The sequence below is a fragment of the Rhinolophus ferrumequinum genome, chromosome 7, assembly GCF_004115265.2.
Source record: "Rhinolophus ferrumequinum isolate MPI-CBG mRhiFer1 chromosome 7, mRhiFer1_v1.p, whole genome shotgun sequence".
NCBI lineage: Eukaryota > Metazoa > Chordata > Mammalia > Chiroptera > Rhinolophidae > Rhinolophus > Rhinolophus ferrumequinum.
In genome coordinates, this window is record NC_046290.1 from 62,028,905 (window position 1) to 62,045,087 (window position 16,183).

The window sequence follows — 16,183 nt, forward strand, 5'->3', positions numbered from 1 at the left end:
TTACCAACTTTTATAAAATGTGAGCTTAATATCTATGCATGCGTATTTAAATTCATGTGTACATATTTGAATCTGTAAAATAACTACACAGTAAATTTTAATGGTGGTATTTTTTAATGTTCATATGTGTTTAAGGGCAAGAAGTTTCTGGATTATCTGGATGTAAGTGCTGTAAGTATCTGGATGTAAAAGAAGGATCTGGATGTAAGTGCTATAATAACTAAAAAGGGTAGGTAATCCAAAGTAATGCACATTCAGTTTTCTAATATTTAAAATAATGAAGAGGGGAGGGTAGCGGGAGAGAAGAAGGACTTTATTCCCTTGATTATGCTTTTTTCTAGGCATAATTAAAAGTAGCTTGTATTTGCTGAGAACACACGAGTTTGGTATTGGGAAAAAGTGGCATGGAAATGTGCTGGGAAACGGGAAACCTAGCCTAAGATCATGGCCAATGCCCCAAACAAACAAGCCACTCATACGCAACTAAGAGCTAGGTACAGCTATGTCTCTTGGGTAAGGAAGCAGAAGGCACTGGGCAATAAACGTTTTTCCAGAATGAATTTTCCTATTGCTTAAACTATAACTTGTAAACCACTTTAGAAATGACTGGAAAATAACTGTTAGCTAGCATTGTGATTTGTATGAGCTGTATTCCACATATGAGTTATAAAGATCTCTAATAAAAATATTTCAGTGTTCTCAGAATAATTACTTATCTTCCACTTTCTAAATATCCTTATCAGATTTCCAAATAGTTAACTTTTAGAAAGCTTATTAGGCTATGTATGCTCTGGCTATTCTTTGTGGGTGCTAAGGGTCTGAAAAGGCAGTTGCCCAACGGACTGCACCAAACGTGAGTCTGCTACCTTATGAAGACCTCTCAAAATTATTCACCTATCAACTGTCTCATTATATGTACTTCGGGGAGTTTCAGAAGTAATATATAATAATAAGAAATAGGATCTATCAATGCTGGATTCTAATCTATTTTTGGCCTGCCTTCAAAACAAACTTATGAAATAACTTATGCTGAAAAGTGTCACTCAGTAATTAAAGACAAAGGGTGTGTGTCAAGTCTCTTCATGTGTTTGTTGATGGCTTCTGACACTGGTGAGTTTGCATGATTTGAGAAAAAAAATTAATCTTCAAATTCTACAAATATACTAAAGACTCATTTAGGAAGCTCTGTAAGGATTATTATATGTGTCAAAGTATTTCAATATTCGTGCATGGAAGCAACATTGAACTTAATAATAACTAAAGATCTATAGGTTTTTAATTTTACAAAAAAGAACATTATTAAGCACTGCATTGTTTTTATGCCTTGGTAAGTAATTTTCAATAATTCTTATGAGGTTTTTTCATTATGGTTCTTAGAATGACGCTATATAGGGGTAAGTTATATCAGTCATTTTTATTTCATGGGAGAATAAAACAGATGGATTAATTATTTATCTTAAGCCAATCGTTTGGTACATAAATATACTGACATCTACTCTGTCTCCAGTAGCATGCTAGGCACTCTTGCATCATGAGCTGTGGGGCAGACAGAATAAGACTGTCCTCCAGGATAGTCAATGGGGTTTCTAATCACATTTTTTCTCCCCCCAAACAAAGGCAACTAGGTTACAACTTAAGATATTGCCTTCGGTGCCTGATGTTTTTTACAATTACTAAACCCTTCCCAGTGTTTCTTGTGATACTGAAATAAACTTAAAGGAACTGATTAACACCTTGTAATCAAAAGCCTGGTGGAGACAACTGACCCTTGAGAAGAATAGGCCAGTGGCTGTTGCTAACCATTAATATCGTTAGGTTTGCTGATAAGTAGTGCTAAGGCAAACCATCAGGAAGCTATAGGCCAGTACTACATTATTTTAGTTCCCAGAAAAAAGGCCTTCACAACCTTAGATCTCAGTATTAGGACTTAGGCCATTTGTCATAAGTCAATAGAAGAACCGGCCACATGAAGAATCATTTTGTGCCTTAAATGACAACAGCATCACCAAAAGTACTACAATTAAATAAATTATCTATTGTGCTGTATAATGTCTCCTTAAGAATGATATATTACCTTTAAATGTAATGTTAAGAAAACATTTCTCCTAATGCATTCTGGAAGATTCATGTAATTAGGTTCACGTACTGAGAACTAAGTAACTTTTGTGCTATGCTTGTCAGGATGTTAACCGCTACACTGAACTCGCAATTGCAGTAACTAATCACAGCCTAGATTTTCAGTCAATTCACTTTTCTTCCATTCCTGACTTTTTGTCTTCCCTCCCTCTCTTCTCATACCCTCCACTTAACAACTCCTAGCTGTCCTTCAAGTCTTAGCTCAAGTTGTCCCTGCTCTTAAGAAGGTCCCCAGATATCCCTCACTGAGTTACGCTCCGCTTTCTCGGTATTGTTCTTTGCCTAATCCTCTAACACTGGCCACTTGGAGACGTGACCCTTGTTTTTCTGACTTCTTTCCTCTATCTCACCTGTGTTGCTCATCTAATTCTGAAACTTTAGTGCCTTGCCATTAACAGGTACTTAGCAGATATTCAATCACTGAGGAAGTATAGCCGGTATAATGCTACTGCTTATGAGAACGTGAGAATGTGGAACCTGGAGGTAAGGGAGCAGTTGGTTTAAGGCCACAGCAAGGATGTCTGGGAGATGGTCAAAAGCTGCAATGCTGGGCATTATCCTTTTCTTGCCATGTTCTGGAGTATCACCTTTGATCTACATAGCTCATATTTTGCACGATGTATTTAAAATATGAAATATGAATATTAATATATATGTGCACATGTTTTTGAAGAACAAGTGAGAAACCAAACCACTTGTTTTGTGCCTTAAACACAATACTTTCAAAATGGAATAATATTTGCAAGAATATTAGCAGTATAAAAATATGTGTGGTCAGATAATGTAATTAAATGTATATGCATATTTGTGATTAGGACAGGTGAAGTTTTATGGGTGAATCAAAGAAAGCACATGGAGGTAAACATGCTAAAGATTTATAAGATGTTCCACTGAATAAATGAAATCATTACTGTCCTCATTAAAACAATGATAGAAAATCCATACTTGCTTTTCAGTAGAAAGTGATATTTTATTTATATGTGGTTTTATTTCAACTGCAGTATCACTGGATCAACTGTGAGAAAATATTTAAATCTCACAAATTCAAGCACCTTCTGTTTCCGAAATGTTCACATGGTGTATATATGTGCACAGAGAATGTTCACCAAATAAATTGTTTACTGACTAATGCAAGAAACTCAGTTTAAAAATAAAAATGATATAATTTTTTATGGAGTGTGCCATTTCTAGAAACTCAAATAAAAAGGATTAAGATTCTTTCACTTCTCATTTAAAAGCATAACATTTTTGTTATATTTTACTTAAAATTTCTTGGCCCAGAAGACAAAAATTTATGGCTTTAGATGAACTACTTTAATGATGTGACACAGAAGCAGCAAAATATTCTTTTCTACCTATGGTGTTGTTGTGACTGCCTTTTCAGGAGAGAAAAGAACACAATAAATCCTTGTATGGTAAGTCTTCCCGCCTCTTCTTTTTAGTTTAAATCTCAGAGGTCATACATATTTAGCAAGCAGACTGATGCCATAAAATGATGTCTGGAATGAAGTAATCATTTATAATACTAGCATGCATTTAATGACTTATTATTACAGAAAGAGTGATTTATATTTCATATACTGAGAAAACGTACTTGGTGTCTACTTAGGTTTAGCAATATTCCTAAAACTATGAAAACAATCAGTGTCTAAACGTTTGCTATCAACTGTTTTAGCTCTGCTTTTCATAAATAGTATAATACAATCACAATAAATTAAAGGCAAGTCATTTGACTGTCTTGTTACATTAATTTGATGAAATTAGTGGCTGACAATGCTTAGCAAAAAGTGACAGGGCTTTCTCCATAGGTTTACATATCAATTTTTCTGGAGAAAATAAGAATCACATCTTTATCAAAATATCCCAAATTTTCTTCCTAAGATAATGCCTCCCAATTTCACTGAGAGTTCAACTGTTTTGCTCCTAAATTAGATAGAAATAAGTAGCCACTGTAAGTTTTGAGCCCATAAAGTTATTGGTTGGAAGGGAAGAAACGTTATTTTTCTTGAAAATTTCCTGAGGGGGTACCCTGGAGTGGTGATATTGTCTATGTGAGTGACAGAAACAGGATGCAGGTCTGGGGCTGTTTGACTCTATGGCTAAAGTTCTTTCCCTTCCATCACATTACCTCCTTTACATGTATTTAACCTCTCCATAGGAAAAAATTAGTCTCTCTGCCTTCCTACACTTCCCCCACCCCCCAACGCACACCTATATTTTCTCTATATTAGGCGTGGTAGGTGTTACGAGTTGAATTTGTCTCTCCCTGTCCCGAAAATTTGTATGTTGAAGTCCTAACCCCCAGTACCTCCGAATGTGACCTTATTTGTCAATAAGGTCTTGACACAGGTAGTCAAGCTAAAATGAGGTCAGAAGGGTGGGCCCTAATGCGATATGATTGGAATCCTTGTAAAAGGGGGGGAAATTTGGACAGAGACACGCATAGAAGGAAGACAACATAAAGAGACAATTGAGAAAATGGTCACCTAGAAACCAAGAAGAGAAGCCTGGAGCAGATCCCTCCCTCACAGCCTCAGCAGAAAGAACCAGCACTGTCTACACCTGATCTTAGACGTCGAGTCTCCAGAACTGTGAAACGATACATTTCTGTTCTTTAAGCCACACAATCTGTGGCACTATGTTATGGCAGCCCTAGGAAACTAATACAGTAGGCTTTGGACAGAAAAGTTAGAGTATGTGGACATTCAGTGAAGAAATAGTGTAAACAAAGGCAGGACTGGGTTTGCATTTGGGAGAAACAATTGAGATTACGGCAGACTAGGAAGGAAAGGTTAAATGGGGGTCACAGTATGAGGGCCAGTATCACTCTATTCTGTATCCTCCATTCCTATATTCTGTATCCTTATATCCTCCATAGTCAATCTGTGGTGCATTGCTTTGTTCTTATTCATGGGGACTCATACAATTATTATAGGCTAGAAACAACTTCAGAGATCATTCCTTTCTATTATATAATGCTAGATGAGTTTTCAAAGAGTCTTTGTCTAAATCCTCTAAAATAAAAACCTGATCATATGGTTCCATTATCTAGTTGTCATTTGACAGCTAAGGAAATGGACTTTTTAATTGTCTTCCAATTGTTATAACTCTAAAAGTCATTTCCCGTCAGCAGATATCAAGTTTTCTAGGAACTGAGACTACTGATTCAACTTTTTCTGTGCTTTCATTCATTCAGTTTTGGTTATCAATCGTTGAGCACCTATTATGTGAAAGTTCCTAGGGATGCAAAAAAGTGATTTATGAGTTATAAATAAAGCACAGACATGGTACAATGGAAACACAATGGAGAGAAAAATTACTGAGTGCCTGTTGTAAAAAAAGGAAGTCCTAAATTTTTCTCTGTATTACCTAACTTAATCCTTTCATTAACTCTCTCACCCTGTGGATTGCTAGACATATTTTACTGATGATGAGAAACTGAGGGTGAAAGAAGTCAGTCATTCAAAGTAATAGAGACAATAGGTTATCAAGCCAGGATTTGAACCCAGAAATGCCTGTCTCCCAAACTATGCCTTAGCTATAGGACTATACTTCCTCTGCAGGTCCCTCTGCTTTAGAATATCTGTTAACAATTGATGTCATCAGAGACAGTACTTACGTAACGAGAGGACTATACATATAAATCTAAATGAAGACCCCTAATACCTGAAGCCCGCAGTGTTTATTGCACGTTGTAATCACACGTTTATCCGCTTAACGGATGTTTCACCATCCTTTAAGCTCCTTGAGATCAGGATGAGGCTATTTTGGTTCACCATTGTACCTGTGCACCCAGGACACTACCTGCTTATATAGTACTCCGTTAATATTTGCTGAATGAATACACTAACAAATAACTGAATCTAGTTTAAATTTTAATTAGGCTGATGTTGTTGAAGCAGGACCCTGAAGGAACCCCCACATAACAGGTCTTACAATGTCCCTGGCCTCGCCTCTCCCTGCCCCAGAACTTAACAACTGATCAACCGCTCCCTGCGGTTTGAGCTTGGAATGTCCCATCCCAGGTCCTGAGTTTGGAATATCCCGTCCCAGATCCCTGCTGTAGATAATTACCCTGAGACTTATGCTTGCGTACTGATCATACTCTCTATGGCCTAGCATTTTTCCAGGTTACAATCATCACTGCTCCAGGTTGGTGAGCACCTTGGAGAGCCACATTGCCTGAGGGAAGACTCCATGCAGAACCCTGGAACATCACGTGGCCTCTGGAGGAATGCCCAGATTTTCCCTTAAATATCCCAGGCTGGTCTGAGAATGTGAAGGTAGTTTTTGGACGTGTTAACCTGCTGTCTTCTCAGACCACCGATGCCCTGATAATAAACTCTTATTCTATGTCCCAACTCCTGTGTTGGTCTATTGGCTGAGTGGCACAGGCAGCATGAGCCCCGGGCTCGTTTGGCCTCTGGTTTCATTATGAGCTAAATTGTTTCCCCCACAAAAATTCACTTTGAAGTCCTAACCTACAGTACCCCAGACAGTGATCTCATTTGGAGATAGGACCTTTATAGAGATAATTAAGTTACAATGAGGTCATTGGGTAGACCTAATCCAATGACTGATATCCTCATTTGTATACAAGGGAGACAACGTGAAGACACAGGGAGAAGGTGGCCATCTACATGCCTGGAACTGGTCCTTCCCTCACAGCCCTCAGAAGAACCAACCCCACTGACACCTTGGTCTCAGACTTCTAGGCTCCAGCACCATGAGAAAATAAGTCTCTGTTCTTTAAGCCACCCAAGCTGTAGTACTTTGTGACGGCAGGCCTAGCAACTAATAAGTGGTATAGTGAAACAAATTATCTTTCAATAAAAAAGATATACAAAGATTTGCCCAGTAAGCGATAAATAATACCGTGTTTCCCTGAAAATAAGACCTAGCCGGACAATCAGCTTTAATGCATCCTTTGGAGCAAAAATTAATGTAAGACCCAGTATTATTTTACTATAAGACCAGGTCTTATATTATCTTATGTTACTTTATATAAAGTATATATATTATCTTATATTACCTGATATAAGGTAATATAAGATTATATAAGATCTGATCTTATTTTACTATAAGACCAGGTATAACATAATATAATATAATATAATATAATATAATATAATATAATATAATATAATATAATATAAAATACCTGGTCTTATTTTACTATAATATAATATAAAATACCTGGTCTTATTTTACTATATTAATTTTTGCTCCAAAAGACGCATTAGAGCTAATGGTCTAGCTAGGTCTTATTTTCGGGGAAACACAGTACTTAAAGTTTTACAGCTGTTCTAGGAGCAAGAACATCCATTCCAAGATAATAAAGCAACTTAATGCTTCTAATACATTGCCCAGGCCACTGCACTGAGTTCCAAAAGAAGGTCTACACCATACATGCTGGAAGTAAAAGGAGGACTAATCATTAAATAATTCAGTTACTCCTTTGGAGAAGAAGAAATGACATAACAGGCTGTACAGTTTCAGAAGGGAATATTGAATTTAAAATGTAGTAAATTCTCAGGAAGGCCTCAATTTTTCCTTTTCCAACCATAGTCTTTGGCAGGCAGTCGGCAGAAGAGTCAACAGCAATAAGTGAAGCTGGTTTGTACTTCGTCATTTTGTTGGATGCTAAGGGAAGAAAACCTAAGGAGTCCAAGTTCAATGCCAAAGTAGCTAATTTTGCCTTTAGCAGAATGCACAGCAGAGCTCCTAGCTAAACAGTCAGACAGCAGAGCAGCAGCCCAACAAACCAGCAGCCCACAAGCTACCTTGTGTTCAGGAGGTAGCTCCTTAGGTAAACCACACCGTTTCTCCCAGAGCTTCTTGTAATGTTTCTCTTCACTGGTGTAACCACAAGAAACCAAATACCTTGTTTTAAGGGTTTTACTAGGTATCGGGGTAGAGGCACTTCATGACAGTTTATCTTTCACGTGGCTGGGGCTGCAATCACAGAAAATGACGCTGCCTTCAGACTGAGACATCCACAGATCTCAGTTTTATTTATTTGGTTTCTTCAAATATGACAAGTAGGAAGGATTCTATTGTGATAAAACCAAGACTTCGGTATTTTCAAATGCTTTTTAAAATTGAAAAGTAAACATTCAGAAATGTGAAAATGATTTGGGCTTATATTATATTCTAAGTATGGGTTAACACACTGAGGTATATAAACACACTAATTGTAATTGTAAATTACCATGTTGTGCAGGAAAACAGACATATGGCAGGTGTCTTCACTCACTGAGCTATACTACAGCTCTTTAACATTAATGGGCATCTTGTTAAAAAAAAACACCCTAATTTTTAGCAGTGTCTTTCTAACTGATACGTCCCACTACTCCCTTATTTAGATAATTGCCTTTCTTTTACAGAAACTAAAAATCTGACTAAAAATGAAAAGGCCAGATTTATTATTCTGAAATAGTGCTTTACAATGAGAAATTACCATTTTAGAGACAAAAAAGACAAGAAGAAAACTATTTTTAGGAACCCTAGATTTCCTAGAGCCTTCTTTTAGAAATACTTCTTGCAGTTTTTTTGGATAATACATAATGCAAATTTTTTGAAAAAAACCACTATATATATATATATATATATATATGTATATGTGTGTGTGTGTATATATATATATGTCTATTTTTTTAGGTGTGATCAAAAGCTATAGTGAATGCTGCTGCTGACTGAAATCCAATGGAAAGGCAGGGATCTTTAATATGGGAAATGGCACATCGAACCTTAGTAACAGTGTGTGACAAGTTTCAACTTGTTCGGTGCAGTCATTCAGGTGTGAGCTACGGTTGAGAGAAGGTGTGTTTTAAAGTGTGCCGTAAATCTTCCTCCATCATGACAACGCTCCGTGTCACACATCGCTTCTAGTATGGCAATTTCCGTCAAATAAAAACATTATGGTGTGTCCTCATCTACCTTATTAACTGGATCTGTCACCATGCAACTTCTGGCTCTTTCCCAAAGTCAAAATGGGGCAATCGTTTTGAATCGATTCACGATATCAAGGCAGCAACAACAGCACAACTAAAGACATTCAGGAAAGAGGACTCTCAGACCTGCTTCGGAAAGTGGCAAGAACGATAGGATAAGTGTGTTTGAAGTGAGGGGGAGTATTTTGAGGTGGATTAATGGCAATTTGTCTTTTAATGTAATACATTTTTTAAATTTAAACATTTACTGTATTTTTCGATCACACTTCGTGTGTATCATATACTTTTTTCTTAAAAAAATGATATCATAAATGTTAATAAAATATTTTGCCTCATTCAACAATCTATTCTGAACTTTGTCAAAAACTGTTCTATAACACAAGTTTTACTATGTATGGTATTCCTCATTTAGGTCATTTCTAACTTTTTGTTGTTAAAATAAAAATGCCGTGATGACAACCTTTATCACTAAGTTTTTGACACAATTATTTTCTTATAAAAAGTCTTACAGTTGAAATAATGGGCAACAAAGAAGCACATTTTGAAAACTTCCCATATGAATCACCTAACAGCCATTCATGAATGTTGAATCAATTCACATTCCCATGAAAGGAATAGCCAAATGCTTGTTCCTGTTATTTCGTCCATCACTACCACCACCACATTGTTTAAATTATTGTAGTTTCATACCATCAGATAGGACAGGGCTACCCTAACTCTTTATCTTCAAAATTTCTTTATTTCCCTAAGTTTTACTCTTTTGGTTTAGAATCTTTTTGTCAAGTAACACTTCCACATTCCACTAGGATTTTATTGGAATGGCATTGTTGTTTTCACCTTAAAAACACTGTTCTACATAGATAATACAATTTTGCACCCTGAAAAAGAAATTCATCATGAATAGATTCTGCCAAGGAAACCAATACGTAGTGTTTAGTAAGCAGGATTATTTCTAGATGAAAGCGAAAAACAAAAGTGGATATTCTACAAAATAAATCCCCATGGCACAGTTTTAGTATAATAAACAAACATGTACAGTACATACATTTAAAAAATATGAAATTATAGAAAACAGAGAAGTCATGAGCAAGACGGTGTTTTGGAATATGGGAGGATATTCTCAAACCTCAAGTCTTCTTAGACAATAGATACGAAAACTCCTAGGAAAAGGAGAAATTGTTCTTTATGAGAGGAATCTAATTAAAGTCCCAAGTATAAGAACAAGAAAGGCATTCATTAATACAGTATTTGGTTTGAATTTGAAAGATGTATATAAGAAGTGATTCAGAGCTTTTACATTATACTGAGCTTGAGATATCTAGAAATTATAGATTTCAAGAACACTAGGAATGACCTAATAGGCAGGTACCATGCCAAGGGAAAACTCTTGAAACTAAGGTGGCCAAAGAGAACGTGTTTATTGAATTCTGAAATTGCAGATCTACAGAGAGTCATGGTCCCCTTCGAAAATGTGATGAAGGCTATCCGCCCCATCTTTAATTGTACATACTATTCTACTTATACTCTAAAGGGGTTCAGTGTCTTCAGGTTAAGAATACCTCTCCTATCTAAAGGAGAGAGAAGATAAAGGAAATATTTGATAAACATTTTCAGAACGATGGTGAGGATCCTACTGACAAGTGGTTGGAATTTATGTTTTTCACTGAGGTAAGGGACAATGTGGCAAATATGAGTGCTTTAGACTGTTAATACCTCTATTAACTACGCCATTGAAGCTGTTCTCACCAAAGGTACCAGCGACACTGCTGTAAGTGACATGATACATCTTACTTTATTTCTTATGTTGCTTGATCTCTGTATATTGGACACTGTTAACCACTGACACCATACTCAGTTTTCTCCTAACTTTAAGGGTGGTTCCTTCCCAGTTTTAAGGGATTTTATTAAGGTTTATACCTATCAAATTAAATCTTTGGAAAATCTGAAATCCTTTAAAATACCAAGGTTTCCCCCAAAATCTAGCCTTTTCTCTTTTCACAGGCAAGTCGAGAGTACCAGTGATGGAAAAATCTCATTTTAAATTATGTGAAGGCCGATGAGTGACACATACCAGTACTCACTTAAGCAGAGGTGCATCAGGTGAGTGAAGGACCCAGCTATGCAGGTGCTGAGGCAAACCCTGGGAGCTGTTCCCTGAGATTGGGAGCCCATTATCATTTCTCCAAATCTACAGGGGCTGCAGAATTTAGGGAGAAGCCTGGGTCAGAGCCTCCTGACAGCTGTTAGGAGTTGATTGTTCAAAGCACAATCACAATCGTTCATCCTGGCATTAAACACTGCCTGACCCTCTGCAGAAACCTCTCTCTTCCGGGGCTTCACAGAAAGGCTGTCTAGGAAAAGAAAGGAATGGGGTTGGTGCTGTGTGACTTTTAGTGGGATAGTCCAAGAGTAAGTGATTAGTCACTTATTAAATCTAAGGCCATGCAATTAAAGTTTGGCTCCATTGTCACTAACTTAAGTGTATCATCATCAGTGCTCTATCTTCAGACACTGACAAGAAGAAAAAATACGCACTGAAAGAAACCAGAAGAAACTAGAAAAAAGCAATCAAGAAAAATAAAATCTAAATTAATTAAGAAAAATAAAACAGTGGTAAATAGGATAAAAATTAAAAACCTTGTTCTTTGAAAATAATAGCTATAGATAAACTCTTTGTAAGAGTGATTAAGGAAAAAAAGTAGAGAAAGAAAAAATTGACACGATAAGCAAGCAAGAAGAACACATAAACTCAGACACATTATATAGTGACAGAATTATAAAACAATAAATATTACATGTAGGTGTATAGCAGCAGAGGACTGAATGATCTTTGTTTAGTATATGATGACCAAAACTGACCAATGTAGAAGCAGAAAACTGGAAAAGAGCAATTTCATAGAAGATTGGAAAATTGACTTAAGATGTACCATTGTAAAAGCCACCAGGAAATGTTGAAATCAACTATCACAAATACCCTCCAGAAAGCACATCTGAAGCTCAAAAGAAAGTAAGGGAAATTCTCAGGGAATAAACCAAATGGAGCTAAAAGCCAGAGAAGTAGGCTGGAGCTTGGGCTGCTCTACTGCTGTTCAGTTTGCCAATCTCAGCAACAAAGGGGTTTAAAATGCAATGCTTGTGGCAGGACAGGAGATCAGTCCAATGACTGGGGCAGGACTGCATTAGGAGGAAAGCTGAACTGAGACCCTCACTTAAGCTGGAGCACTCTAAATGAAAAGGTGATTTAGAAAAAAATAAATGCATCTTTCCAGAAGGGGAGAGCCAGAAACCTGTGTTTCAGCAAGAGCTTTGGGTAGGCTCTGTGTATTCTTCCTATTCCATCCTCAAACCTTCCCCTGGAGGAAACTAGTATCTTGGACATTGTGTTTGTGTTTACACCAAGTTCTGCTTGTTTTTGATGAATGTACCTAGTATAGTGAAAGTCTTCTGTGACTCAGTTTTTCACTCAATGTCGTGTTTATAAGAAAAAAATTAAACCTTATGTTTACTGATAACCCCAAGGAATAAGAGACAAAATGAATTTTCAATTAATAAAAAAAGAGAAACAAAGAATCCGAAACCATCTATGTATTGTATTATACTTAAAAACCAATCAATGCTAGGTGAAAACAAAAGGAAAAACAAAAAGCAGCAATCAACTTCAACTTCCCTCCCTACATTTTTCCTACATAACTCCCACCCATTCCCTACATATTCTTAACTTCTTTAGACAGTAAGTGGAGACTTTAATGCTAACAGCCCTGAAATGAACCCCTGGGACTCTTTTCCCCAGCTTGGCCCACCTCAGTTGGAAAGCCTGGGGAGGCCCACAGTGGTGGAGGGGGCGGAGAAGAGGGTTCCTCCCTCTGGGAAAGGGGCTGCGGAGTACAAGGGTGTAAAGTAGGGTCCCCCATAGTTGGGGGGACTAAAACGGAGCCCTGATGCTAGGGGAAAGCACATCGGTTCCCCTGGGAAAGGAGGCCTGGCAACCCCCACCTCCTCAGGTGGGAAGAAATCATTGGCTGGCAGACTGCCCATCTTGCTCCGGTTATAGAACCAAACTTGGACCAAGTCCTTCTGCAGCCGGAGCTGCCCAGCGATGAAGCTGATTTGCTGGGGTGTGGGCTTCGGGCACTGCAGGAAGAGTTTCTCCAGGCTGTTTCCGATGCGTCTCTCCCTGTTTGCCTGTCTCCGCTTCCGAGCCTGTTGCAGGATCATCTCCATTCTGCATAAGCCCAGAAGGTTCTTGGTGTCCACTTCCTCTAGCCACATTTTCAGCAGTGGTCGCAGCTTCCACATGTTGGCGAGACTGAGCTGCTGGGCCTCAAAGCGGCAGATGGTCGTCTGGCTAAGTACCTTTCCAGAAAGGGCACCCACAGCGAACCCCACGTCGGCCTGCGAGTATCCAAGGATCATCCTCCTCTGTCTGAGCTCCTTGGCCAGCTGCTCCATCTCTTTCTCCATGGCCGAGACGTCCTCCGGCAGCGCCGACTTTGGGATGCACCGCAGGACGATGTAGGGCCAGCGGAAGGCGCTCTCCGAGGGGCTCTGGAACCAGGCCCCCGCCTTGCCAGCTCCGATCCGGGGCCGGCAGGGTACCATCCCGTTCAGGAATTCGTAGGGCGGGGGCCCCAAGGGCACCCCCCACATCTCAGGGCCTGGGCAGAGCCCCGGCTGGACGCCAGGCCGGACCATCAGGCTGCCGGTGGCCGCCCGAGCGCTCAACCAGGTCGGAGGGTCAGCCTGCACCGGCACTGGCCCTCTGGACCCGCTCCCACCACTAACCGGCAGGGGGGACAAGTTTGAGGGCCTGAGTCCGGCCATGGAGTAAAACCGTACCCACAGCAGGGAGTCTGGTAGGAACTGATGGCTCTCGAGACTTCAGAACAGCCACCAGCCTCGCCCTCGAGCCCCGCCATCCAGTGGGCGGAGGTGGCACTGCAGGCGGAACAGGTCAAGGGCATGAGCTGTGGTGGGGAATCTGGTAGGCCCCAGGGTTAGGGGAGTACGTCCCCTATCCTGAACTGTGCTTCCAGTTCCGTAGGAGTTTTACACCTACAAACTGTCCGGGATCCCTTAGTCACTGCCTCTATCCTATTCCTGAAGGGAACCTAAGGTATTTTATTTACAGCTCTTTGGAACTCTGGCATCTCATCCCTTTCCTCCACACAATCTGAACGACCACTTTTGGTTTCACAAGTGTTTGTTAAACATCTATATGCGAGGTATTGCTGGGACTACCCCTCAATTCAGTAACTGTCCGCTCACTGCTATCTTTGTGGTCACAGGTACTGCCAACAGTCTCTCCCTTGCAAATCTTTAGTCTCTGTTCCCTAAGAAACCTAAGCATCCCTCCCTGAATTTCTACTTAACATCAGTTTGCTGTCAGATTCTACTCACCACCCCCACACTGTGACAGATTCCACTCTCTCACTGGGACCAAGTTTCTTGACTAATTCCACATATTCCCCACCAGCCCTTCAAATCCTTTGCTACTCATCCTACTTGAGTTTCCTGGTCCAGAGTTTCCACATATAATAGAGACCTATGTGTTTCATCTTTCTCCCACTGGAGGCAGGTTTCTGGACTGGACTGACCTGCTGTTCCCCACAGAGGATTCTCCCTGTAATACCTGACTCACCAGCATCAATCTCCCCTATTCCTGCCTCCTCTCCCATTAGAGATCCAAGGATCTTAGAATATTTTTCCCTTCATCATGTCCCCAACTCAGGCATCCAGCTCTAGGTCCTGAGTGGAGAAATCTAAGGAGGGAGGGGGAGAGAAGATCTGATGTCAGGTTCAAAGCTTCCAAGCAGGAGCTTTGGGAAACAGAAGAGGACGGTGATCTTGGCTGGACCATCCCGGGTGCTTCCCCTTCACTCTACTACTCAATCATGATGTGGTTCTGCCCCACCCACGTCTTCTGAAGTTGGTCGTGAAGTCATTGGTGACCTACCAACCGTCAAAGCTAATGGCCTTTTAAAAAGCCTCATCCTATTAAACTTCTTTGTAGTATCTGACAATATGGACTACTCATCTTGCTCCCACTCCTTTTTTAATTTCCATGAAATGCTGCTAACAGCCAAATCTGTACTTCTCTTCTAATTCCCAGTGTTGTATTTCCCACTTCCCTAAATCACATTCCTTGTCTGCACTTGTACACCTTCCTTTCCTCCAGGGCTCCCTGAGCTGGCTGATGGCATTACCACCCAACCTTACATCTAGGATCTGTTCTCAACCTTTCTCATACTCCATAAGGCGTCAGATAGTACACAGCGGCTCCCCTCAAACATCTGAACTGTACCATCTCCTCTCTAGCCTCACCTTACTGTTCTAATTTAGACCACATCATTTCTCACTTGCGCTATCATAATAACCTTATAACTGGCTGCTTCTGCTTCTCCTTTCAAGTTTACCTTTCATACTGCTGCTAGAGGTAATGTTCCAAAAACCAAACGAAACCTAACCAAAAATGTAACCATGTCATTTTCTTCTTATTTATTTTTCCCCCCCAAATCTAGCCCCGCTTCCCCCAATCGACAATATGGACATAGAAACTCCTGAGTATGGAGTACATAACGGCTTTTCACCATTTGGCACCTCCCTGTGCTCCAATTCTTTCTCAGTCTCATCGACCGCACGCCCAGCTCCCTGCACCCCACCTTACCCCACCCGTGCTCAGGGAGAATATCTCACTTTGCTCTAAAGATGCCATGCCAAGCTTACTCATGCTGTTCCCTCTGTCTAAAATGCCTTCCCCCTGCTTCTTGGTCTCATTCTCTCATGTCATTCAGGATTCTGCTCAACTGTCACGTCATGAGAGAAGCCTTCCCTGACCACCCTATCTAAAACAGCACCCCCTTATTGCTCTCTGTTTCCTTTGTTAACCTTTATTTTCTGGCACTGGCAGTATTACCACCTACCGTCAATTTTTTGTCTATACGTTTATGGTCTTTTTCTCTGCTGCCAAGAGAGCAGGGACTTTGGCCGGTTCACTGCTGTGTCTGCAGTGCCTACAACTGTGTTTGGCTCCCAGACGGGGCTCAGTAAACATTTCCTGACTAAATGAAGCATGACGTGCTTCCAGTCCCCTTTAA

At 39.8% G+C, this 16,183-nt stretch overlaps 2 protein-coding genes across 4 annotated transcripts in view; both read right to left on the reverse strand.

The window, feature by feature from the left end:
- The window catches only part of FAM172A (family with sequence similarity 172 member A), a 396,509-nt gene that overhangs the window by 96,132 nt on the left and 284,194 nt on the right, over positions 1-16,183 (reverse strand). The gene's annotated exons all lie outside the window — the stretch shown is intronic.
- Positions 12,891-13,910, reverse strand: POU5F2 (POU domain class 5, transcription factor 2). Its single transcript, XM_033110794.1, has one exon. The coding sequence runs from the start codon at positions 13,908-13,910 to the stop codon at positions 12,891-12,893; it is 1,020 nt and encodes a 339-aa protein (XP_032966685.1).

Excerpts from the sequence above, each read along its gene's own strand:
- POU5F2 (XM_033110794.1), bottom strand. The coding sequence starts at position 13,910 with ATGGCCGGACTCAGGCCCTCAAACTTGTCCCCCCTGCCGGTTAGTGGT.